This window comes from Felis catus, chromosome B1, assembly GCF_018350175.1.
Source record: "Felis catus isolate Fca126 chromosome B1, F.catus_Fca126_mat1.0, whole genome shotgun sequence".
Taxonomy (NCBI): domain Eukaryota; kingdom Metazoa; phylum Chordata; class Mammalia; order Carnivora; family Felidae; genus Felis; species Felis catus.
The window spans coordinates 16,290,200-16,315,103 of NC_058371.1; the positions used below are offsets into that span (position 1 = coordinate 16,290,200).

General features: G+C 40.8%; 3 protein-coding genes across 10 annotated transcripts in view; 1 reads left to right on the plus strand and 2 right to left on the minus strand.

Moving 5' to 3' along the window:
• Window positions 1-1,543, minus strand: part of LRP2BP (LRP2 binding protein) — a 47,793-nt gene extending 46,250 nt beyond the window's left edge. For all 5 annotated transcript variants that reach the window (XM_045056836.1, XM_045056834.1, XM_045056833.1 and 2 more), the window contains exon 1: window positions 1,404-1,543. The gene's annotated coding sequence lies outside the window, so the exon portion shown is untranslated. The remainder of the gene's footprint in view (window positions 1-1,403) is intronic.
• ANKRD37 (ankyrin repeat domain 37) lies at window positions 1,365-22,247 on the plus strand. 3 transcript variants are annotated; one of them, XM_045056846.1, is made up of 5 exons: window positions 1,365-1,501; window positions 1,710-1,862; window positions 4,239-4,330; window positions 20,960-21,007; window positions 22,211-22,247. In XM_045056846.1, exons 1-5 carry the CDS (start codon window positions 1,475-1,477, stop codon window positions 22,230-22,232), a joined length of 342 nt encoding a protein of 113 aa, XP_044912781.1. In that variant the 5' UTR covers window positions 1,365-1,474; the 3' UTR covers window positions 22,233-22,247. The 3 variants fall into 3 exon arrangements, with proteins under 3 accessions (XP_044912781.1, XP_044912780.1, XP_003984640.1); XM_045056845.1 differs by lacking the exons at window positions 20,960-21,007; window positions 22,211-22,247 and adding exons at window positions 4,854-5,075; window positions 5,323-5,568; XM_003984591.6 differs by lacking the exons at window positions 20,960-21,007; window positions 22,211-22,247 and adding exons at window positions 4,872-5,075; window positions 5,323-5,568.
• UFSP2 (UFM1 specific peptidase 2) overlaps window positions 5,613-24,904 on the minus strand; it is an 81,367-nt gene continuing 62,075 nt past the window's right edge. For both annotated transcript variants that reach the window (XM_045056826.1, XM_006930570.5), the window contains 10 exons: window positions 24,581-24,764; window positions 24,433-24,499; window positions 21,871-22,028; window positions 21,297-21,489; window positions 19,528-19,674; window positions 16,400-16,564; window positions 16,062-16,186; window positions 13,851-13,927; window positions 12,998-13,122; window positions 5,613-5,769 (listed from right to left, as the gene is read on the minus strand). In XM_045056826.1, coding sequence (XP_044912761.1) covers window positions 5,683-5,769; window positions 12,998-13,122; window positions 13,851-13,927; window positions 16,062-16,186; window positions 16,400-16,564; window positions 19,528-19,674; window positions 21,297-21,489; window positions 21,871-22,028; window positions 24,433-24,499; window positions 24,581-24,764 — 1,328 coding nt within the window. In that variant the 3' untranslated portion in view covers window positions 5,613-5,682. The remainder of the gene's footprint in view (window positions 5,770-12,997; window positions 13,123-13,850; window positions 13,928-16,061; window positions 16,187-16,399; window positions 16,565-19,527; window positions 19,675-21,296; window positions 21,490-21,870; window positions 22,029-24,432; window positions 24,500-24,580; window positions 24,765-24,904) is intronic.

Here is a 24,904-nt window from a genome sequence, read left to right on the forward strand (position 1 = left end):
TTACTGGTGCACCAGGGCTCCCCAGTGTTGGAAAGCGGGAGAGCCCCGATATACGGGGTTACAGGTCTTTTATACCATTTTGAGTTACATTTGCATACAGGCTGGTGGTAGGCTCTCTGCTCGGTGGTGGTTAGGGTTGGGGGTAATTTCGTCCTGGGAAAGCTTGGGAAATGGAGTTTCTCTCGGCAGATGCAACTTGGAGCCCGGGTGCGAAGCGGCAGGGGACCTCCGGTTTGGGAGCGCAAGCAGGTTTACAGAAGCGAGATGAAAGCGGTCATCGTTATTTATGTGAAAACCTGTTCCTGTCTTGCGTAGGGAAAGGTGGGGGGTACAGCTCTCCCAGGGTACGGATGTCTAACTGCAGATATCCTGTTTGCCAACTGGTGGAAGTGCAAGCCCTGCAAGTGAGGCGTTACGGAACTGAAGATAGGGTGGGGGTGTGTTATTAAGCTAAGCAGGGGTCTTTCACTTGAACACTCCCCACAGTGAGTGTTAGGGCTGACACGTGTCCTCGTCCCTTAAGCAAGCCCAAGGTCAATGGCCTGGGCACTCAACCTTTTCACAGGCGACAACCTCAGGGGCGTGCTTTAACCTTTCTCCAGGAGGGGACCTATGGCCACAGTTGGCTTATTTTACAGGATTTCCCAGTATGGGCGTGGTGTCACAGAAAAGGTCCGGTTTGATAAATTATTTAATTTTGGGGGTGGTCGGGGCAGCCCTTGCTCTAAAACTAATCACTTTAGTTCACGTTAACCCTGCCGGCTCTCGCTTTCCGCCCTCAAAGTCCAGAGCGACGGTGACAGGCGAGCGGGGGGGGGGGGGGGGGAGGGGGGGAGGGGTCCGAATTTGAACGTGACGCCGAAGGAACTCTGATCCTTCCTCCGGAGCCAGAGGGCGGGGGACGCGGCGCCAGCACCAAGCACAGAGGCTTCCAAAGGCGGTGCTGCCGGAGTTCCCTCGTTTCCTGGTTACGTGCGTGCTAGCAGAAACGAAAACTGCCGCTTCTCCAAAGGGACCAGAAGGCTGGGCACGCTAGTGTGAGACGTGTCAAGCCAAGCGCCCCCCATGGCCGCTGCCGGAGCCCAACCGCCAGGCGCTCTCTGCGGCGCACGCGCCTTGGGGCTCCGCGGGGGCCAGTGAGGGCCCCGCCCCGAGGTGGGCGTGCCTGGCGTCTCCCGGCTGGCCAATCGGCTGGCGAACCTGAGCCTTCCTCCCCAGCTAGCCTCGCGGTTGCACGTGCCAGTGTTTGTGTACGTGCGGCGGTCGCGGGGCAGGGAAAGGCCGGGCAGCTGCTGGTGAGGCTGGTGGGGCGCGGCCGGGGTTGGGGCGCGGCCGCGAGGGGCCGTCCCACTGGCCCGGGCAATCTAAATTCTCCCGCACTTGGGCTGGCTGTGCTCGCTTACCTGCCAGTCCGCAGCGCCTGCCCCGCCGCTCTGCTCTCCCAGGGCCTCCGGTCCTCTGCGTTAGGTGGAGAATGCTGTTGCTTGACTGCAACCCAGAGGTAAGACTCGGGCCCCTTTAATCCGGCAGGCTTACGCTTCCGGAAGTCCGTCTGCTCGGGAGCACTAGCGAGGGTGACTGACCGCCGAGCGCTGCCGAGTCCAGCCTCTTCAGAATTAGATTTGGGGAGTGGGGGAAGAGTTTCAACCGCGGGGGAGCACGGGACTGGACAGAGGCAACAGGGGTGCTAGAGCTGTTTCTTCCCGCAGGTGGACAGTCTGAAGCATCTGCTGGAGGCCGGGGCCTCGGTCAACGCACCCCCGGATCCCTGCGAGCAGTCGCCTGTCCATTTGGCCGCAGGTGGCGGCCTTGCTTGCTTTCTTCTGTGGCAGCTGCAGACCGGCGCTGACCTCAACCAACAGGTAGCTAGGTTACTGATTGTTGCTGTGTGCACTCTGCCCTCCACCCAAGTCCACACAAACCCTTCTTGGACGCCAAAACGTCAAGTTGTTGCTGTTATAGGTCTATAGCAGCGAAGTCCAAAGGATAGAAAGTGAGACTCTTAAGTAATTTAAAATTTTCTACTAGCCACATTAATGAAAGAAAATGAAACATGAAATTAATTTATAATGTAACTCAGCTTACCGAAAAATGATCATTTCAGTGTGTGATCGGTATATAACATTACTTATATTTTCCATTTTCTTTTCCTACATCTTTTCAGTCTGGCGTGTGTTTTACATTTATAGCACATTTCAATTCAGACTAACCACATTGCAAGTGCTCATTAACTATATATATGACTACTGGCTACTATATTGGACAGCATACATAGGGCTACAGTTTATTTCAAAAGGAACGATTGCTGGGGCGCCTGGGTGGCGCAGTCGGTTAAGCGTCCGACTTCAGCCCGGTCACGATCTCGCGGTCCGGGAGTTCGAGCCCCGCGTCGGGCTCTGGGCTGATGGCTCAGAGCCTGGAGCCTGTTTCCGATTCTGTGTCTCCCTCTCTCTCTGCCCCTCCCCCGTTCATGCTCTGTCTCTCTGTCCCAAAAATAAATAAAAACGTTGAAAAAAAAAAAAAAGGAACGATTGCTGCGTTGCCAAATTAAAAGTTTCAGTGTAGTAATTATTGAAGTAACAATTGTGAGGCAAACTCAACCATTACAGTTTCCTATAGAACTTTCTTACGGTAGCCTGCATCTTCCATTGAATATTAAAGTATGGTGAATTTAAATAGTACTTTTTTTTTTTTTTTTTTTGCCTCTGTAAAACTCTACCTTGCTTTTGTTCACCTAAATTGGAATGTATGTAGCTGTGGCTGCACGTATTTGTATTTATTTATTTATTTTTTTGTTATTTTTAAATTTTTTAAAAAATTTACATCCAGGTTAGCATATAGTGCAACAGTGATTTCATTAGATTCCTTAACGCCCCTTACCCATTTAGCCCATCCCCCCTCCCACAACTCCTCCAGTAAACCTGTTTGTTCTCCATATTTAAGAGTCTCTTATGTTTTGTCCCCATTCCTGCTTTTATACTATTTTGGCTTCCCTTCCCTTGTGTTCATCTGTTTTGTCTCTTAAAGTCCTCATATGAGTGAAGTCATATATTTGTCTTTCTCTAATTTCACTTAGCATAATTTCCATCCACATAGTTGCAAATGTCAAGATTTCATTCTTTTTGATTTCTGAGTAGTAATCCATTGTATATATATACCACATTTTCTTTATCCATTCATCCCTCGGTGGACATTTGGGCTCTTTCCATACCTTGGCTATTGTCGATAGTGCTGCTATAAACATGGGGGTGCATGTGTCCCTTGGAAACGTCACACCTGTATCCCTTGGATAAATGCCTAGTAGTGCAATTGCTGAGTCGTAGGCTAGTTCTATTTTTAGTTTTTTGAGGAACCTCCACACTGTTTTCCAGAGTGGCTGCACCAGCTTGCATTCCCACCAACAATGCAAGAGATCATTTCTCTGCATCCTCGCCAACATCTGTTGCCTGAGTTGTTGATGTTAGTCATTCTGACAGGTGTGAGGCAGTCTCCCATTGTGGTTTTGATTTGTATTTCCCTGATGATGAGTGATGTTGAGCATCTTTTTCATGTCTGTTAGTCATCTGGATGTCTTCTTTGGAGAAGTGTCTATTCATGTCTTTTGTCCATTTCTTCACTGGATTGTTTGTTTTTTGGGTGTTGAGTTTGCTAAGTTCTTTATAGATTTTGGATACTAACCCTTTACCTGATATGTCGTTTGCAAATATCTTCTCCCATTCCGTTTGGTTGCCTTTTAGTTTTGCTGATTGTTTCCTTCGCTGTGCAGAAGCTTTTTATTTTAAAACAATTTTTAATGTTCTGTTTTCATTTATTTTTTAACAGCGAGAGAGACAGAACATGAGTAGGGGAGGGGTAGAGAGAGGGGGAGACACAGAATCTGAAGCAGGCTCCAAGCTCTGAGCTGTCAGCACAGAGCCTGACGCAGGCCTTGAACTCACTGTTTGTGAGATCATGACCTGAGCCGAAGTCAGATGCGTAACAGACTGAGCCACCCAGGCGCCCCCAGAAGCTTATTTTGATGACGTCCCAGTAGTTCATTTTTGCTGTACATGTTTTTATTAATGAAAACTTTGTATTTAATGAACACCAAGTGAAATTTATTTAAAAAAACTTGAATCAAAAAAATTCAGTACCATGTAGTTCTAACTGGCTTTCTTGAACAGTAATTAGATTTTACCTGCTAACTTCTACAGAGAGTGTTGTGGGGAGAGACTAAAATGTGCTGTCCTATCTTTAAGGATGTTTTTGGAGAAGCTCCACTACATAAGGCAGCAAAAGTTGGAAGTCTGGAATGCCTTAGCCTGCTCGTAGCCAGTGATGCCCAAATTGAGTAAGTATAAAATCAATGGCTTCAAATTTCAGAATTTTCTTGAACTAAGCTAATCAGACTCCTGAAGCTGAATTATGTGTGCTTTGGCGCTTGCCTGATTGACAATGTGGAGTTATCATTTAAATGTTGACTTAAGCTATTAACGATACCTAATATTATCACATTTAAGTAAAACATGGATTCTTAGCAATGAGAGCTGCAATTCTTTTCCTCTCTTGTGGCAATATTACATTTTAGTTTGGGTTTGGGATAATCCCTTTGATACAAGTTCTCACTGACCTCCTTTGAGCATTACTTTTTATATTGAGCACGGAATATTCTTTCATTCACAATGGAATGTCCATTCTGTGCTGAACTCTGTGCTAGCCACTGAAGTTGCAGGAGTAAGGGAATGTTGGAATTTCCCTAGGATTCCTTTACTTCTGTTCTGAAACCAACATTTGTATGAGCCCACATCTCCTGTGTAGAAAGACATATTTAAGAAAAAAAAGGCTGAATAATTGTCAATTTTTATGTAACTCAGTTTTTGTCTTAAATTCAGTTTATGTAATAAGAATGGGCAAACAGCTGAAGATCTAGCTTGGTCATGTGGATTTCTAGAATGTGCCAAGTTTCTCACAACAGTTAAATGTATGCAGTCAGTAAAATCAAGTGAGCCATCGGATAGAGATCATTGTGTCCCAGGGCTTGGACAGAAACGAAGTTTTGGAAGTGCAGAAAATACAACCGGGAAAAGGAAGTGTTGGTAAGTAATTCAGTTCTGTTTTCTTCCTCCCTCGGAGATCTCTTATTTAGTACAGAATTTATTGTTTCATTTAAATATTGGCAGCCTAATTTCTAGTGTATCTTTTTATTTTCATTAACACATTTTAATACTGGTTTTAGTAACTGCTGCTAGATTCTAGAGGTCAGAAATTGTCCTGCACGATGGAAGGCTGGGGAGAAAACCTTTCTAAAAAAGTTTTTAATGTCACTGTGTTTTTTAACAACAGATTCATGCTGGTTCTGAAAAGGTCTGAAGAAAGCCTTCGTTCCGTGCAGGTCTGTTGCTCAGCTACAAGCAATGGCTTTTGGCTCACCAGGTGTATCAAAACTCCTTCTAAGAAGGAGGAGAACTTTCTTCTAAGTGAAGATAGCATTTAAGAACACATGTTTTTACATGCCTATAATATTTTGGTTGTGCATGCTTTGTTAAATTATTAAAGAATGTTTAAAGAATAAACTGTTTTCTTTGTGTACAACTTGTGGAAAAAAATTGTAGTTTAATCCATCAACCTACACCCAGGATTTAAAGTTTGTCTTTATTAACAAATTTATAACACAACTTTACTACAGTCTGAGTTCAAGATATTTTAGAAAACATTTGGTCGCTGAGGAAGACATAAATTATAGTAAGCATCTTTGTTCCAAAAGTCTGGGCCCTTCCATCCACACCAGCCCTAGATTTGGGAGAAGCGAAAGGAAAATCTTTTACAAAATTATAGGACTACATGATCAAAACTGTAACATTTTAAAAACCTGTTCTGTCCGCTGGATCCTGCAATAAGACTACCTGTATAAGTCAGAGATCTGAACTGGGAAGCATGGACATTAACAGACTTGGGTCCATTTCAGGTAGAGTTTAACAAAATTTTAACTCTATGGTACTTAATCCTAGAAATTATTTTTGAAAATTCCTTATGGTAACTGTTACTCCAAATACCACATTTTTCTTGATTTTACGATGTACAATTCTGGCAGTCGAGGGCAGGTGATAGTTGAACTGGCAGTCTGTTTTTCTTAGTTCTCCACTAAAGACTGTCTAGGGACCATGCCGTGCATCTTAGCTATGAGGAAATGTGTGTGGCAGGGAGAAATCTGTGCTGGCTTCTTGAGATGCCCTTCACTGTCTTTGGGCCATAATCATGCCACTCTCCATTCTTCATATCACTATTAATCCTTTCTCCCAGCAGAGAAAATTACGTTCAAACAAAATCTCATTGTAAATACAAAAGCGTATCAAATTTCTTTCAGGGCCATTGGTTTCTTTTTTTAAACTTTTTAAATGTTTATTTATTTTTTTTAGAGAGAGACAGAGCACAAGCTAGGGAGGGCCAGAGAGAGAGAGGGAGACACAGACTCTGAAACTGGGTCCAGGCTCTGAGCTGTCAGCACAGAGCCTGAAACGGGGCTCAAACTCACAAACCGTGAGATCATGACCTGAGCCGAAGTCGAACACTTAACTGCCTGAGCCATCCACGTGCCCCTGGTTTATTTTCTTAAAGACTCAGCTAATGACTAGTCTGAGTTACATCATTCCGAAATGAAATGCTTTGCTTGCGGGGCACCTGGGTGGCGCAGTCGGTTAAGCGTCCGACTTCAGCCAGGTCACGATCTCGCGGTCCGTGAGTTCGAGCCCCGCGTCAGGCTCTGGGCTGATGGCTCGGAGCCTGGAGCCTGTTTCCGATTCTGTGTCTCCCTCTCTCTCTGCCCCTCCCCCGTTCATGCTCTGTCTCTCTCTGTCCCAAAAATAAATAAAAAATGTTGAAAAAAAATTTAAAAAGAAATGCTTTGCTTGCAAAATACTTTTGAGGAGGCCAGCTAGGACTCTTAAAATAAATACCAGTGGGTGAGTGACAGTTACCCTAAGTAACTAGGAAGCTGCTGGGCATTCAGTCAGGGACCTAGAGTTCAAGTGCATGCTTTCTACAGAAGATAGTGTGTTAGCTCTATTTTTTAGTGTGGAGGTTGGAGGGTTCAGTAGACATGTTCTTTAATCTGATTTCAAATGCAAGTAAAAAAACAAACAAAAAATCCTCCATCAGTCGTGTTCCCCTGCCCCCAGGTAACTGCTAATTTATCTTTGAGATCTGTTTGTTTTTTATACGTAAATAAGCTTTTTATTATCTCTTTTAGCAAACTTTTTTTCTCATAAATTTAATGTTCTAAAATCTGTTTTCTTGATGAACAGAAAAAAAGGCTTATATGATCTGTTTTAATCTTTGAGGGCTTTTTCAGGTAACCAGACTCAAATATTTAAAAAAGAAGTGGGTAGAGAGGGTGCCCAAACCAGCAACTGATGGCAGTAGATAGGGGAGCCTGCTCTTTCCTTTTGAGGCGAGTGGTCTGGGAACTTCAAACAGGGAAGTTCCACAAAGGGGTGAAGAGAGGTCAGGCGGAGACAGAACTCTCCCAGTAGCTCCCCCTACAGACTAAAAGTTGGTGTCCTCCCAAAATTCATGTGAAACCTAATCCCTAAAGTGATGGTAGCTAGAAGGGGGCCTTTGGGAGGGGACTAGGTTATGAGGGCGGAGCCCTCATGGATGGCATCAGTGCCTTCATTAAGGAGGCTGCAGAAACGTCCCTCATCCATTCTACCATGTGGAAGACCCTGAAAAAGACTGCTCTCTGTGAACTAGTAAGCGGGGCTCACCAGACCAGACATGCCGGTGCCTTGGATTTCTCTGCCTCCAGAATTGTAAGGCCACCCAGGCTATGGTGTTCTGTCATAGCAGCCTGAACAGACTATAAAACAGTGCTCTAGATTGTTGAGTTAAGTGAGAGTCAATAGTTCCAACGATGGCCAGGCCTTGGCTTCACAGCTCCTTCTGTGTGCCAATACGGCAAAGGGTTTTTTATAGAATCTACGGAAATATAACTTGCAAAGGACAGCACAGTCCTTAGGGACAGTAATCAGGAACAATGCCTTACTGGATCTATCCAGATGCTTCAGAAAACCCTATCTGGACAACTCCATCTAGTGCAAAGTTCCTCATGCCAGCCAGAAAGAAGTAATTTTATCTGTATCACACCTCTAATTAAAATAAGGTTTCTCATTGCCTAGAAGATAAAATCTAAATGCCTGGTTTCTCGCAGGGCTCACAATGACTGTCCCGCCAGCCACACCCCTTAAACCAGCTCTACTCAGGTTCAAACTACTGTAGTTCGGGGAACATGCCCTGCTTTCCTTTCACTGTGTCTAAGGGAGCCCTCTACAGGATCTACAACTCTACAGGAGTTCCAGCTCCCTCTTAGGTAACCACATTCTTCCTGGGGAATCCTTTTTGGATCTCCTTTGTCCTTGTAGCTAGACTAAGAGCTTTTTAAAGACCTTCTTTAATACCCCTATTGCTTTGGACAGTGGATGGCACATATTAGGTAGGTACTTCATGCTGAATGAGTAAACAGTTTGCTAAAGAAAGAGTAAATACTGCTTCCATTTGCATGTACCGGCCAAAAACATTCCATACATAGATTTAAAAGTCCAAATGTCTTGAAAGAGAAAAGCAGAATGCACTTATATCCTGTCAGTATTTAGATAGTCTTAGCATTAGCAAAAGACTTTACTAGTCTGAAATATAAAACAGTTCAGCCACACACAATGAAGCTCTTTACATACTAAAACCCCTTATCCTCAGGGCTTTAGTAACCTCATGCAGTTATGTTCTTTTCAACTTCTGAAAGTGTATCCCCAATCAATTTCAATGTTAAACTACCCAATTCTCCAGGAATTCTGCTTTAAAAAAATGACCTGGACAGAGTTAAGAAGGTAGAGTATTATGGGGACCCTGACCTTGTCTTATCCCTGAAATGCAGCTAGATCAGCATCAAACCATTTTGAAAACCTAGGAAATTGATGTGAGAATTAATGCAACAATCTGCATAATCTGAGCCAGATAACTTGGCAGGTAGATGGTGCAGAGAGATGTGGGGGAGAGAAAAGCAGCGGAGCCATGGAGGGTAAGGAGCTGTTTTCATGGAGAGAGGACAGAGAGAAAGGGGGAGAGTGCAGTGTGTTGGGACTGCGCCCCCTGAAAGTAGCTAGAAAGAGAGAGAGAAAACACTTGCAGGGGAACGGACAAGAAATCAGTTTCCCAAAACCATTGAGAGAGAGAAAGGAGTGGGTTTCAATTCCACCAGGATTCTATAAACAGCGGAGCACACAGTCTGAAGTTTCAGAGTTCATGCCTGGCCGGCAGACAGCTTAGACACAGACAGAGTAAAGGCAGGAGCCTGAAACAAAGGAGGGGTGCTTGATCACGTGTGTGAGGGCACAAAATCCCCACGCCAGAGACTAGAGAGCTGGGTGAAACCATTTTCACCTCAAGCGCACATGTGCGCACACAGGGATAGACCCCAGTGAGCTAATCAGCGCCACCAAGTTGACAACGGAGCCACTGCCAGAAGTCCTGCCCACCTGCACCCTCGAGGCATATCCTGGAGAAGACCAGGACAAATCCCTTCCACCTGTTTAAGGACTAGAGTGTGATGCAAAGTTTCAGTTTCAGGGGAAACTGGATGTAACTTCATTCAGGCTGCATTCTGCTTGCTTGTTTGTTTGTTTTTGCTTCTGTTGTTTTCTTTTTCTTTCTTGGATACAGAAAGAGACCAAATTTTTTAATTTTTATTTATTTTCCTTATTTTATTCTATTATTTAAAAATTTGCCAGTGGGGGGGCGCCTGAGTGGCTCAGTCAGTTAAGCATCCGACTTCGGCTCAGGTCAAGATCGAGAGGGAGGAATGTACACCAAAATAAAAAACAGGAAGAAATCATGGCCAGGGATTTAATCAACACAGATACAGTAAGATGTCTGAACTAAAATTTAAAACCACAATTATAAGAATACTAGCTGGTGTTGAAAAAAGTATGGAAGACAATAGAGAATCCCTTTCTGCAGAGGTAAAAGAACTAAAACCTAGTCAGGCAGAAATTAAAAATTCTATAACTGAGATGCAATCTTGAATGGATGCCATGATGGCAAGGATGGACCAATCAAAGCAGCAAATCAGTGATAGAGAAGATAAAATGTCGATACTACCCATTGCAGTCTATACATTCAATGGAACCTCTACCAAAATAATGCCAATATTCTTCCCAGAGCTAGAACAGACAATTCTAAAAATTTGTATGGAACCAGAAACGACCCTGAGTAGCCAAAGTAATGTTGAACAAGAAAACCAAAGCTGCAGGCATCACGATTCCAGACTTCAAGCTGTATTACAAAGCTGTAATCATCAAGACAATATGGTACTGGCACAAAAACAGACACATAGATCAAGGGAACAGAATACAGAACCCAGAAATGGACCCACAAATGTAAGGCCAACTAATCTCTAACAAAGCAGGAAAGAATATCCAATGAAAAAAAGGCAGTCTCTTCAGCAAATGGTGTTGGGAAAACTGGACAGCGACATGCAGAAGCATGAACCTGGACCAAACTCAAAATGGATGAAAGACCTACATGTAACACACGAAACCTTTAAAATCCTATAGGAGAAAACAAGCAACAACCTCTCTGACCTTGGCCGCAGTAACTTCTTACTAGACATGTCTCCAGAGGCAAAGGAAACAAAAGCAAAAATGAACTACTGGGACATCATCAAGATAAAAACCTGCACAGTGAAGGAAAAAGTCAACAACACTAAAAGGCAACCGACAGGATGGGAGAAGATATTTGCAAATGACAAATCAGATAAAGCGTTAGTATCCAAAATCTATAAAGAATTTACTAACTCAACACCCAAAAACCAAATAATCCAGTGAAGAAATGAGCAAAAGAACAGACATATTTTCAAAGAAGACATCCAGATGACTAACAGACATGAAAAAGATGCTCAGCATCACTCATCATCAGGGAAATACAAATCAAAACCACAATGAGATTACCACCTGACGCCTGTCAGAATGGCTAACATTAACAACTCAGGCAACAACAGATGTTGGTGAGGATGTGGAGAAAGAGGATCTCTTTTGCATCGTTTTTGGTAATGCAAGCTGGTGCACCCACTCTGGAAAACAGTATGGAGGTTCCTCAAAAAACCAAAAATAGAACTACCCTATGACCCAGCAATTGCACTACTGGGCATTTATCCAAGGGATACAGGTGTGCTGTTTCAAAGGGGCATGTGCACCCCAATGTTTATAGCAGCACTATCAACAATATCAAAGTATGGAAAGAGCCCAAATGTCCATCAGCTGATGAATGGCTAAAGAAGATGAGGTATATATACACAATGGAATATTACTTGGCAATCAAAAAGAATGGAATCTTGCCATTTGCAACAACATGGATGGAACTAGAGTGTATTATCCTAAGCTAAATAAATCAGAGAAAGACAAATATCACCTGATTTCACTCCTATGTGGAATTTAAGAAACACAACAGATGAACACAGGGGAAACGAAGGAAAAATAAGATAAAAACAGAGAGGAAAGCAAACCATGAGATTTTTTTTTTTTAAATAGAATTTACTGTAAAGGTAGCTAACCTAGTATATACAGTGTGCTCTTGGCTCCGGGAGTAGATTTCCATGATTCATTGCTTACATACAACAACAAGTGCTCATCCCAACAAGTGCCCTCCTCAGTGCCCATCATCCATTTTCCCTTCCTCCCATCAACCCTCAGTTTGTTCTCTGTATTTAACAACCATAAGAGACTCTTAAATACAGAGAACAAACTGAGGGTTGCTGGAGGGGTGTTGTGTGGGGGATGGGCTAAATGGGCAAGGGGCATTAGGACATGTGTGATGATATGTAAGTGATGAATCACCAAATTCTGTTCCTGAAATCATTATTACACTTATGTTAACTAACTTGGATTAAATAAAATAAAATATATATATATATAAAAGTAAAATATAAAATTCTAGAGTCTATTTTTAGTGTTATTCTTTTTTTTAAAGTGTATTTATTTATTTTGAGAAGGCGAGCAAATGGGGCAGGCAGGAAGAAAGGGAGAGAAAATCCCAAGCAGGCTATCACTGTCACTGTGGAGCCCGATGAGGTGCTCGATCTCATGAACTGTGAGATCATGACCTGAGCTGATATTGGACGCTTAAGCGACCAACACTCCCCTAGAGTTTTTAAATATAGAACTTAAGATATTATTTATAACTCCTAATTAAAGCTTTTTACATAAGAAAATGATCTAATTAAATTACAAATTCACAGTTCAGAGAAACCTTTTCATTCATGTTGATGTTGACTTAGTGACAACATGATAAAAATAAAAGGCAGTAACAGTATGATATATTCATTGGCTTATGGCTGGAAAGGTTGTATGCATTTTTTGTAATTTTAATATATTTGGCAAAGAATATAGTAGTTAAAATTCAAGTTAATTATGTCTTATACTTGCCTTCTAAAGTTTTTGTATGAGTTTTCATATGTGTAAATTTGTTGCCTATAAATTAAATTTATCCCTCCTTTAACTGATATCGTAAGTATCAATGACTACTCTGGAATTTTGTCTCAAATTCAAATCTTTTATAGAATGAGATTAAGTTATATGTAAATAAATTAAAAGTAGTCAAGCCTCCATACCGTTTAGTTTATATTTGGTTACTAATACAATTATAAAGGTTATTTAATCTACCCTCCTATTTCAATACACTTGTTCATGCAAAGTTGTAACATCTCCAAAGGAATATAATGATGAGCTGTGTGTTCCATTATTAAGTTAATAATTAAGAAAGTGTTTATAAATCTAAAGTTTTTTCTTTGCAATTCACTTTAGTTTCCTCTTGTTCTCCCTACCTAGAAAGATACTCCTTATAGCCCAGAATACCTCCTTATAGTGTGGATCACTGCCCTCGGTTTAGAGTCCTTCTGTTAACAGCCAGTTTGCTATCTTTTGGTTCCAGGTTCTTTGCCTTGTATCTTCATTTCTGTTAAACAGATACTTACCTTTTCCAAAATAACTTGCAGATCTTCAGCGCCTGTATAATGTGGATCTAAAATTAGAAATTTTATCTGCCCGGTAATTTCGTTCCACGCCACTCCTAGTATTGTGTGGGCCAAAACTCCTCCCCCTATAACAGAGGAAATGTGAACTGTGAGAGAGCATGTATGAATCTCAACTTGCTACTCAACTGCAATTTAAAAGCACTATCTTGCCTATTAATTGATCTAATATCGCATTAGAATGGACTAGCCTATATTATAAAAGACCACAGATGATGTCAAATACACTGAGGAGATAAAATTATATCTTTAAAGACAAAAAAGATACAATCATATTTATAACCATATAAGGTTTATATTCCACTGCCATATCCATGGCATTACTGATACTGGATTTACGAAGGGCTATGCAGGGTCTAAACTCCTCCCAAGAGAACAAGTCTTGTTCCTCATAGAATCATCAATCTTTAGATCGACTAATCTGATCCTTTTGACACATACAGCCCAGTGAGGCGAAGCAATCTGTACAGTGTCACACAGCCAGCCAAGTTAGTGACAGCACCATGACTTACGAGGCTCAAATGAGTGACAATGGCCTCTTTTCTATACTGCTCTCAACTCTTTAAATATTTCAACACAGTTATCATTTCTCTTCTTAACCTTTATCTTTTGTTTTAGCTTTCTTCTCACCTTGGAAATTGAAAAATAAATACCCAGAGGTCAATATATATGGTATAAAAGCTAATTTTGAAAGGTTTAAAAATGACTGGTTTTATGTGACATTATTTACATTAACAATACATTTTACACGTTCTCCACTCTATCAAAGGAGCCCAAGATGTCCAGAACACCTTACCGATCATTACTGGAGTTCCTTCACTCTGGAAATGATTAGCCAGCTCTCGTCCTTGAGAGGCCATTTCAGAACCTTGGCTAGAAAGAAACCATTCTCTATCAGATGAACAATTTCTCACACTAAAGTCATTAAGGAGTTAGGGAGCCAATGTTTTCTACCTTTTTGTTTTCTTTTTTTGGTTACTGAAAAAAATACGATATAAATTTAAATACAATTAAGTGGTCAGGAACTGACCTGAGAGCAATTTAAAGCACCATAACCTCTTCAAATATTTAAGGCCACTAAACATGCTAGGAAAGAAGTAAGGAGACCCTGTTCCTTTGCTTCTGCAACTGCATAAAGAAGGGTCTGGATTTTTAACTGGGGAGTAAAAGTGGTCACATTGATGCCCAGTGGGCTCTTATGGATGGATTTAATTTTGGAAAAATGAGTTTTAAGTCCTGGGTTCTTGTCTTCTTGCCATCAGACTCAGTCTGTATTTCCTTATCTTTAAATCGGGACCAATCACCCTGCCCTGTCTACACGACAGGAGCTTTGGGACTAAAATAGACAATATCTGTGAGGCCAATATGAAAACTGCAAGATGTTTTCAAGTACGACATACTATTTTTAGGGATATTTCAATGTCCTATACAATTAGTATTTTTGAGAAGAGAGAAAGATGGTCAGATGAAGGGAGGTTATTTTTTAGATTGGACGGGCCAAGTGGTGCTAATCCTTACCTTCTTAGTAAGGCATGTGTAAAGTTTTAAGGGGCCAAAATGCTCACTTTTTAAGCACCATATGCTTCAATGCTTAATCTATCATTTATTTGTTAGCATTGGTTTCCAGAGCCAATCCAAACTGCAAGTGTGAAATCAGATGAACTTGGACAAAAGCACATGCAGAAAAAAGGATGGTGTTACTGTATCTACTGAGGTTGTTGTAATAGAAAATGTATTTAAAACACAAGCTCATAGGGGCGCCTGGGTGGCTCGGTCGGTTGAGCGTCCAACTCTTGGTTTCATGTCAGGTCATGATCTCACGGTTTCTTGAGTTCAAGCCCTGAATCAGGCTCTGTGCTGACTGCGTGGAGCCTGCTTGGGATTCTCCCTCTCTCTCTGCCCCTCCCCTGGCTTATGCTCTCTCAGTCTCTATCAAAATAAATAAACTTAAGAAAAAATAAAACATAAGCTCATAAACAAGGAGTAAGGTACTTACGGTCATAGAAATTAATCTTATTTAACTAATATTTGCTCATATTTTAATGCTAGAATTATGGTTAAGATGTATTGGAAAAAAATGAATATATTATTTGGACACATTATTAGTTCACTCACATCTTAAGAAAAAGAGCAGGAGTTACACAAAAAGGGCAGTCATAGATGAACATTTGATTTTCTCCTTTGAAGACTTTAAATTTTTTATTTTTTATTTTTTTCAACGTTTATTTATTTTTGGGACAGAGAGAGACAGAGCATGAATGGGGAAGGGGCAGAGAGAGAGGGAGACACAGAATCGGAAACAGGCTCCAGGCTCCGAGCCATCAGCCCAGAGCCCGACGTGGGGCTCGAACTCCCGGACCGCGAGATCGTGACCTGGCTGAAGTCGGACGCTTAACCGACTGCGCCACTCAGGTGCCCTGCTTTGAAGACTTTTTAAAGACTTGAGGATAAAAAAATTTGATTTTCTGTAGCTCCAGTCAAAGTTGACATATTCCCAAGTTTTCCTCTTCTAGGCTAAAATTAAGTCTAGACCATACAAGTATATATCACGAAGTTTACTCATCGACTCAAAGTCTTCTAAAACATAACCAAAAAAAGCTCAGGGTTTAAAAAAATGGGATTAGGGGTGCCTGGGTGGCTCAGTCAGTTAAGCATCTGACTTTGGCTCAGGTCATGATCTCACAGCTTGTGGGTTTGAGCCCCCTGTCGGGCTCTGTGCTGACAGCTCAGAGCCTGGAGCCTGCTTCAGACTCTGTGTCTCCCTCTCTCTCTGCCCCTCCCCTGCTTGTACTCTGTCTGTCTGTCTGTCTCTCTCTCAAAAAATAAACGTTAAAAAAAATTATAAATACATAAATAAATAAATGGGATTAATAAAGCAATGAAGTGACAGGGAGGGGAGAAAGAATGTGGAGGAAGAGAAAGGAGAAAAAGATCTAGTTTTCTTATTATTTTAATAAAATGACAATCTTGGTTTGAAATGATTTCACTAATTTCTTAGCATCCTCACCTGACGAACAGTATTTTTGATGTTATTCCAATCAGTTGGTTCAGTACCAGCTGCACCTCGATAGATCCAATCCATTGCCGTGATCCGACAAACGTTGCTGGTTTGTCCCCGGCATCAACTAGAGCCTTTACGTATTTAAAAATACAAAAAAATCCATACACAAGACAGCCATTAAAAACTCTATTTTGGACCTTTTTTTCCGATTACAGGTATATATTTTTTTCCTTCAAAACAGAAAAAAGTCTGTGTGTACCATGAGGTAATAATAATTGTTAGTAGTACATTAAGGGGTCATGAAATGTACGATTGATTATAATTTTAAATGGCATGTTCTGTACCTGCTGAATTTCTCTGTGCGTTGGAATGGGTCTCTCTGTGTAGCCTTGGTGTCTGAACCAAGAGCAGATGGTCTGCAGAGATCGGTAAGCGCAGCCCCAGCCACTGTCATCCGTCCGATCCTGCATGTAGTGATGATAACTGTATATGCCCTGAACCACATGAATCTATATAAAAAGAAGAAATAGAGTAACATATTAAACTTAAGATAGATGCATATAGTCTATAATACACCCAAGCCAAGTTTACTGTTCTCAGAGCTAGACTGTTACTGTAATTCCCTGCAAAAATGCCTTGAGAACTATAGTTGAACGTTATACCCTCTTGGCTTTTTATTAAATGTCTGAAGTCCTTACCATAGGCTGTCAGGCCTGTTAAGTCCCGCCCTCTGGCAGTTTCATCTTGGCTTTCCTCTGTTGCATGCTCTGTTTTAGGTTCAGATATGCCAGGGGCAATCTGATCTCAGAGCCTTATGGTTCTCCCTGCCCGCAACACTCTTTTCCCGGTTTTGCAGCTCTGCACCCTTATTTCACTCAGGTCTCTGCTCAAATGTCAGAGGCCTTTGTGATCATCCAACCTAAACATGGCATGCTTACTCCCTCACCACCCACCTCTTGCCCTGGCTGTTACTCTCTCTCCTGCTTTTTTTTTTTTTTTTTTTCCCAAAGCACTACTTGACCCATTACTTATTACTTTTTAAATCTCTGTCTAACTACACTAATATGTGAGTTCAATAAGGGCAAGTACTGTGTCTTATTTATTTCTGGGCCTAAGCTTCTCCAGCGGGCCTGGCTAATGGTTAATAGCCAGTAAATATTTGTTGAATAAATGATGAAGGAAGGAATGGACAAAGGGTCCACATAATGGGACATGTGAAGAATGTTTCTCCAATTTTGTAAACCTGCCATTGATTAAAACCCAGGTATGCTATTTAAAGAGGGGAACCTGGGTGGCTCAGTCGGTTAAGCGGCCGACTTCAGCTCAGGTCACAATCTCAGGGTCTGTGAGTTAGGGCCCCACGTCAGGCTCTGTGCTGACAGCTCAGAGTTTGGAGCCTGCTTGAGATTCTGTGTGTGTGTCTCTCTCTGCCCCTCCACCACTCATGCTCTTTCTCTCTCTCTCAAAAAATAAAATAAACATTAAAAACATTAAAAACAAATCCTTAAATAAAGGCCAAGATCATATAACTTCTTTCTTGTTGTATAAAGCAATATTAAGCGCCTGGGTGGCTTAGTCGGTTGAGCTTCCAACTTCAGCTCAGGTCATGATCTCATGATTAGTGAGTTCCAGCCCCGACTCAGGCTCTGTGCTGACAGCTTGGAGCCCGGAGCCTGCTTGGATTCTGTGTCTCCCTCTCTCTGTGCCCCTTCCCCGCTCATGCTGTGTCTCTCTCTCAAAAAATAAAATAAACATTAAAAAATGTGTTTAAAAAAGAATACATGTTCCCCACCTCCCACCACAAACTGGTACTATTATTTTTTGGCTTAAATTAGCTAGGAAGAGGCATGGACAAATACAGAATCCTCACCCAACAATTAGACAATATATTTTCTTCTCAAGCACACACAGAAAATTTATAACTAGAACATTGCAGTAGGCTGAAAAATGGTCCCCAAATGATATCTATCTCCTAATCTCTGGAACCTGTGAATGCTACCTTATATGGTCAAAACAGAAAACAAGAACAAAAAGAAAAAAGAAAAAAAGTTTGAGGGAGGCCTTCACAGATATGATTAAATCAAGGGTCTTAACATATGGGCAAATTTGCCTGGACTATCAAGATAGGCCCTGAATGTAACCACAAGTGTCCTTGCGAGGGAGTGGAGAAGGAACTCTAACACAGAGGAGGAGAAGAGAAGGCAGCATGACCACAGAGGCTGACAGGAAGTGATGCAGCCACCAGAAGCTGGAAGAGGCAGGGATAGATTCTCCCCTAAAGTGTCTAGAAGCTGCCTGACCTTGCTGACACCTGGATTTCAGCCTAATGATGTGGTCCCCGAAGTCCTCTACGTAGACATTGTAGCATATGTTCATTTTTTTTTTTTTTTAACATTTATTTATTTTTGAGACAGAGAGAGACAGAGCATGAATGGGGGAGGGGCAGAGAGAGAGGGAGACACAGAATCGGAAGTAGGCTCCAGGCTCCAAGCTGTCAGCCCAGAGCCCGACGCGGGGCTTGAACTCATGGACCACGAGATCGTGACTTGAGCTGAAGTCGGACGCTCAACCGACTGAGCCACCCAGGCGCCCCGTATATGTTCATTTTTAATAAGCTTTCCTTACAAAGCACACAGAGACTCAGCAGATACTGAATAAATGCCATGACATGATGGACAATTAAGTTTCCTCTCTCGGTGGCCTGAGTTTAAGGGAATGGACCTTAAATGATGTGGGCGGTGAGCAGCTCTGAGGAGGGCAGGAAAAAATTACACACAGGCTTCAGCGATGAAGAAATGGAGGCTGAGAAAAGCAGGCCAGTTAGGATCAAAGCAAACCCACAGAAAGCAGCAGAAATGCCACCAAGGAGCAGCAGGGGCCTGAGACAGGTGGCTGCCGGTCACAGGGCCGCTAAGTTCTAGGAGGCCGGCCGAGCAAGCGTTCCTGTTCTCGGATGGCCCCGAGCCCCTGCTTACTGGCCCTACTCAAACCCCGCAAAGAACCCTCCCCACACTCCACCAGTCCACTCTTACCTGAGCTGCCGTGAGTGAGGACCCACCACCTGCAACCAGGGCCGCACCGCACAGGAAACGTGTTGCAGGCCCTAACCAGACTCCTGCTACGGCATGCCCTGGGTAGAATACTTAGCCTACTTAGTGTGATTTCTCAGGTTCAGAATGAAAATAAATGGAACAGATGGGGGCAAGGCTTTTAAATAAGTTGGAGAATGGAATTTTAGTAGGAAAAATGTGGTACATAATATCTATACCTGACCTTTTTAGACTACTGTGAATTACTACTATCTTAAGCAATGATTATTAAAAGAAATAGGTGGTAAATTTTGTTTTAGAGACGATAGACATTATGAATAAATCCTTATAATTTCCACTGGATACAAAGAGCCAAGAAAAACCAAAAAACCCACCACTGACACTGATGATCAGTTGACTCTATAAATAATTATTAAACTCACCATACCAGTCTCTATGTTAGGTGGATTGAGATAAATGTGTGGATTTCTAATGTAACCATCTTTGTATGGTTCATCTGGAAAGTGATAAGCATTAGACCTTCTGAAATAAGGTCTGTCATGAGGCAGATTGAAGAGGTCATGTAACTCCTAAATGAAATCAGAATCAGTAGAAGAGAAAAAAGTTAAATAACTTAGATTCCTTATCAGTAAACAAACTCAAGCTAAAGATATAAAACAAAACTAATTATATACTGGCTATAAAAGTTATCAAACACACATAATTCACTAAACTAATATAATATGATAACATATAGAATAATAATATTGTAACAAACTAAAACCAAATGAGAGTTATTTATGTTTTTCTATGGATATGGGTAAAAATGGGAAGGGAACACAGAAAAAATGAAAATGCAGTTGACCCTTGAACAATGCGGGGATTAGAGACACTGACCCCTCAAAAACTGAATAGCCACTGTTGACTGGAAGCCTTATAAACACATTAATGATTAATACATATTTTGTATGTTATATGTATTATATACTGCATTCCTACAATAAAGTAAGCTACAGAAAAGAAAACATTATTTAGAACATCGTATGGAAGAGACAGTACATTTATAGTGCTGGATTGTATTTACTGAAGATAATCTATGTACGAGAGGATCCCTGCAGTTCAAACCCGTGTTGTTCAAGGGCCAGCTGTAATTTGTCAGAGTGAGAGAAGATAATTTCAAATTAATTATTTATTATAACACAATCTGTTAAAACACATCCAGGCTAAAGACTGGTTTTGAAACAGCCTTGCAAATGAGTAAATTATAATGAACAATAATAGAATTATGTGACAGTATTTTGAAAAATCATGCTTAGAGTGCTTCACAAATACAATGGGTAGTGATTAAGTTATGAAGTAGAAATTTGGTGGTAGGAAACCAACCAATATGGCATCAAAATTAAAATACACATACGTGTTTAAAATGCCAAATTTTCCCAACTGTATAAAAGTGTGACAGTTACTTTGCAAAGTCCGGCATTTTCCTTTTTTGTATCTCCCACGTATCTTGCAGTTTGAAGGGGATGACGTGGTGCCTTTGCAGGTCAATTCCGCCAGCAACACTTACAGAGGGTGCAGAGGGTTACAGTATGACACCTCTTCCCAGGGGGATGAGGAAGATGCTCCCACAGTATAATTGGATGGGTGCCAGGCAAGACCAGACATCAAAAATATGCATTCCAAAACCAGTCATTTCATCAATCTCAGTTCTTTTAATGCTGATCCTGTTTTCTTCGAAATACCTCTAATGAAACCCAAATAACGGTGGGACATGGGGGATGAAGTATTACTAAAATCCTAATTAGAATTAGCATAAATCCTAACTTTCCTTCTCTGACTGTAATCTTGTCTCTTTCACAAATCTTAAAATAACAGAAGGGGAAAGGAGTTTATTTATAAACACTCATCAGCAGCTCCAGGCATGTAAGTATCTCTTCATTTCTGTACTTTGTTATGGAAAAATTTCACAGAACATATGAACCACACTGAATGTATGAAATCAAAATGTTACACATGGTTTAGCATTTTTTCATTAATACCACTTTTTAAAAAGTTCTATGTGAACAGAAATTACATAACATGTAAAAATAACAGTCTGCTTCCACACTTTCCTCTTAAATCACAAAATAATTTCCATTTATTAGAAATGTTTAAGTAAAAACGAAATGAGTCATGGTCATATTTTCTCTAAGAACAGGTGAATTGGTTTTACCTTTCTATAGGACTGCAGCTGACCATCTGGAATTCCTGATGGATATGAAATTGTTTTAAGATTTTTTTCCCCTGGCAATAAAAAGTGCAGTGGTTCAGGAACCACAATAGATGTTCCTTTCATATATTTCAAAATGCACTTCTCCATATCAGTTAGTTGATTATGAATTGCATCAACTAGAAGTTTACGAACTCTGTGGAGGGAAATATTCAAGGGCATTAACGAAAGTTATAATGGCTATGAAAAATGAGAGTGGAGAGTAAATACATCTCAAATACAGTAAAACACTTGATTGGACCAGGTTTATGAAAGGAAGTCTAAGTTATGCATAGTGAAGTAAACTGTGTATTTCTGAGTATAGGTAAAGGGAAAACCCTTTAGGTTTTGCACACTACCCTACATCCTCTAAATAAACATTTACTTACTAGATGACTCAGTTTAATAATAAGCAAGGAATAAATCACAGTAAAAGTTACAACAATCCTGGATATGCCTATATGATATTTAAAAACCGACTCTGATTACTTTGGGGAGGAGTGCTCATTCAAATGCAGTAGTAGGACAGAATACTTACTTTCCCCAGGTTTCTTCCGGAGCAACAGATAGAACTACATCAACGGGTAAAATCATACTAACGTAGTGGTGCCCCCCGCTTTCTCTTTCAATGATGGGGGTTACGGCTCCCAAAGAGGTTGACATTTCCAGCATAAGATCTATATTTACTATTTGATGCTATAAAGATAAACAGTAATAGTCAACTTATAGCACATTGAACATTAAATATTAAGGGCAAGTAAAAGGACTTTTTAAGGGCCATATAAAGCTGTATGACAGTAAATTGTTTAAAAGCACAAATCGTAGGGGTGTCTGGATGGATCAGTCAATTAAACGTCCAACTCTTGATTCTGGCCCAGGTCAAGATCTTGTCTGCGCTGAGTACAGAACCTGCTTGGGATTCTCTCTCTCTCCCTGTCTCTCTGTCCCTCCCCCGTATTCTCCCTCTCTCTCAAAATGAATAAACATTTTAAAAATGAATAAATAAAAGCACAAATCTTATCTTTAAAAAAAGGTCTTTTCTGCTCCAAAATAATCTGAGGGAAGGTGGAGAGTGAGTGGGGATGAAGATGAAATCAGACTGACCATGTGTTGATCAACATTTTTTTTAAACACTTGTGTGTGTGTATCTGTGTGTGTGTGTGTGCGTGCGTGCGCAGTGATAAACACGGAAGCTGACACAGCTTCACCAGTATTCATACAGTATTCTCTCTACTTTTGTAGAGATTTAAAGTAAAAAAAAAAAAAAAATCAAATGAACAAGATACCAAAGGAACTTTTAAACATACGTTACAACTATATACCCCTGGTCTAAAGACACAGAGAACTATAAACAAATATTGAACTCTTATTAGTAGGTTTGATTTTGACAGGGGTATACAATAACAACTCTGAAAACACTTTGTGTTTTGAACAAATCTGGCAAAATATTGAGGATACTGGAAGCTAGGTTTCTCACTGGAAAACATTTATGAGCCGTGTGAGGTAGGAGTAGAATTGGAAATACAAATAGGATTTACATAGATAAAGAAATGGAGAAATGGCTGATTCCCGAGCTGGAACAGGGACAGTACATGATGTGCCTAGAACACCTTGCGGAATGAAGGAGGAAGTACTCAAAAATACAGTGTCAAAAGGACATTGGAGCTAGCTTAAGGAAGCTTCCATTGGCTAAATCTTATAAGATGTGAGCATCCAAATAACTAATGAGAGTAACAGATTGTAACTCACTGCATAAAATAGGAACCTATGCTTCCATGTTTATAATAAATAAAGAAAGAAAAGCAAAGCTCTTCATTATGGTATAATTTCATGTAATAAATGTGGAAGGAAATGATAGAAAAATCACCTTTGCAACCATCAGGTTAATGTTGGATTCAGGTAAAAATTACCAATTCCAACTGAAGTGGTGAGTAAAACTTTGGTAAGGAATAGGATACATAAATATAGCCTCAGAAGGTACACAAAGTAAGCCTCACTTAACTACATATAAGGGAAAAAATAGTGTCCTCACAGAGAAGAAAACCCGCAGACACCGCATTAAGTAAGCGATCAGAGTTTTAACACCAACAATAGCAGGAGAAGACTCTTTAATATGATGTACTGAGGGGGACGTGACATTACTTCTGCCATATTCTTACCAACAGTGTACCACCTGAATCTAATCATGAGGAAGCCTAACACATCCCAGCTGAGGAGCATTCTACAAAGTAACTGACCCGTACTACTCAAAATGTCGAGCTCCAACTACTGGTAATTCTCAAATCATTCGATCGACAGCCCAGTTTTTTTGGACATTCCATATCTGTAAATCTAACAGCTCACGAGGACATCTCATTGGTGTCTCAAACAACATGACTGAAACTGACCTCATGTCCTCCCCTTCATCCATCTTTACCCAAGCAAGAAACTGGGCATCCCATGTCCAATTCGTTTCCAAGCATAATCCATTGCATCCCCTAGATATCTCTTGTCTCCACTCCCTCCTCTCCATTACCATGGCTGTGGGTTTAGTTCAGCTTCTTCTGAGGTGGCCCCTGCCCACCTCTCTAACCTCATGTCATTTTCCCGTAACAGCCTAGAAAAACACTGCAGTCATGTTAACTTGATACAACTTCCTCCCTTAAAGGAGCTCCACTTTTCACGTCCAGTATCTGCCAAGTTTGTGGCATATGGCAAGTACTCAATAACACTGGTTCAAAAAAGCAACAGAACTAAGAACAATATGAAGAAAAGTAAATTATTTCTTACTATCTCATAGCATAATGTGTCACTATCATGTTTCAGAACAATTCCGTTTTATTTATTTTTATATAATTTGTAAACATACTTGAGTTGTATACTTTTTGTGGGAGCAAAGAAAGCATCGAAGAAAACCTTTAAGATATGTATTAATATGGAACAAAAGCTTCGACACGTAAAGCAGAAATATGACCTCTGGAAAGTCATTTACTCTTTCTGGACCTCAATAATCTGACCTGTGAAAAATAATAGAGTTGGATTAAATAATCTCTAACATCTAACTCCACTCCAAATTCAAGGATTAAACATTTTTAACCGAGAAGACAGGTGATTTGCTTACCATGTCCGATAACTTTTTGTCTTTCTTTCTCATAAATTTTCGTTTTGTATCTTCTTCCTGTTCAAAGCTAAATTTTTAATACACAAAGATGTTTATAATGTGCAGTGATGTTCTGAAAACATTTCTAGCGGTTTTCAAACATACTCACTGAATAAAGCGCATTATGGTCTTACAAGCAGAACCGTCAGCCAACTCTCCTGGGATGGTGTTTATGTCACTGTTGGGCCATATGTACACCGAACTGTGGCAAATTTTGAACACAAGTGCATTTGAAGAAAGCTTGGTTGACAGGTCACTTAGCACATGTTTTAGTGCTTTCTTGATAAATATTTCTAAATTAAAAGAACATAAATAGAAATTATTAAGATGAATTTTAAGCGTTTCAACACGAATCGTTCTAAACACACAAAAGTAGAGCAGAGTAAAACTGACTCCCAAGAACTATTCCGCAGATTCAATAAAAAATCATTTT

Bases quoted from the DNA above. Each gene is read 5' to 3' on its own strand.
- ANKRD37 (XM_045056845.1), top strand. From the start codon at position 1,475: ATGCTGTTGCTTGACTGCAACCCAGAG. The intron at 1,502-1,709 runs GTAAGACTCGGG...TTCTTCCCGCAG, and splicing joins TGCTTGACTGCAACCCAGAG to GTGGACAGTCTGAAGCATCT. The intron at 1,863-4,238 runs GTAGCTAGGTTA...CCTATCTTTAAG, and splicing joins GCGCTGACCTCAACCAACAG to GATGTTTTTGGAGAAGCTCC.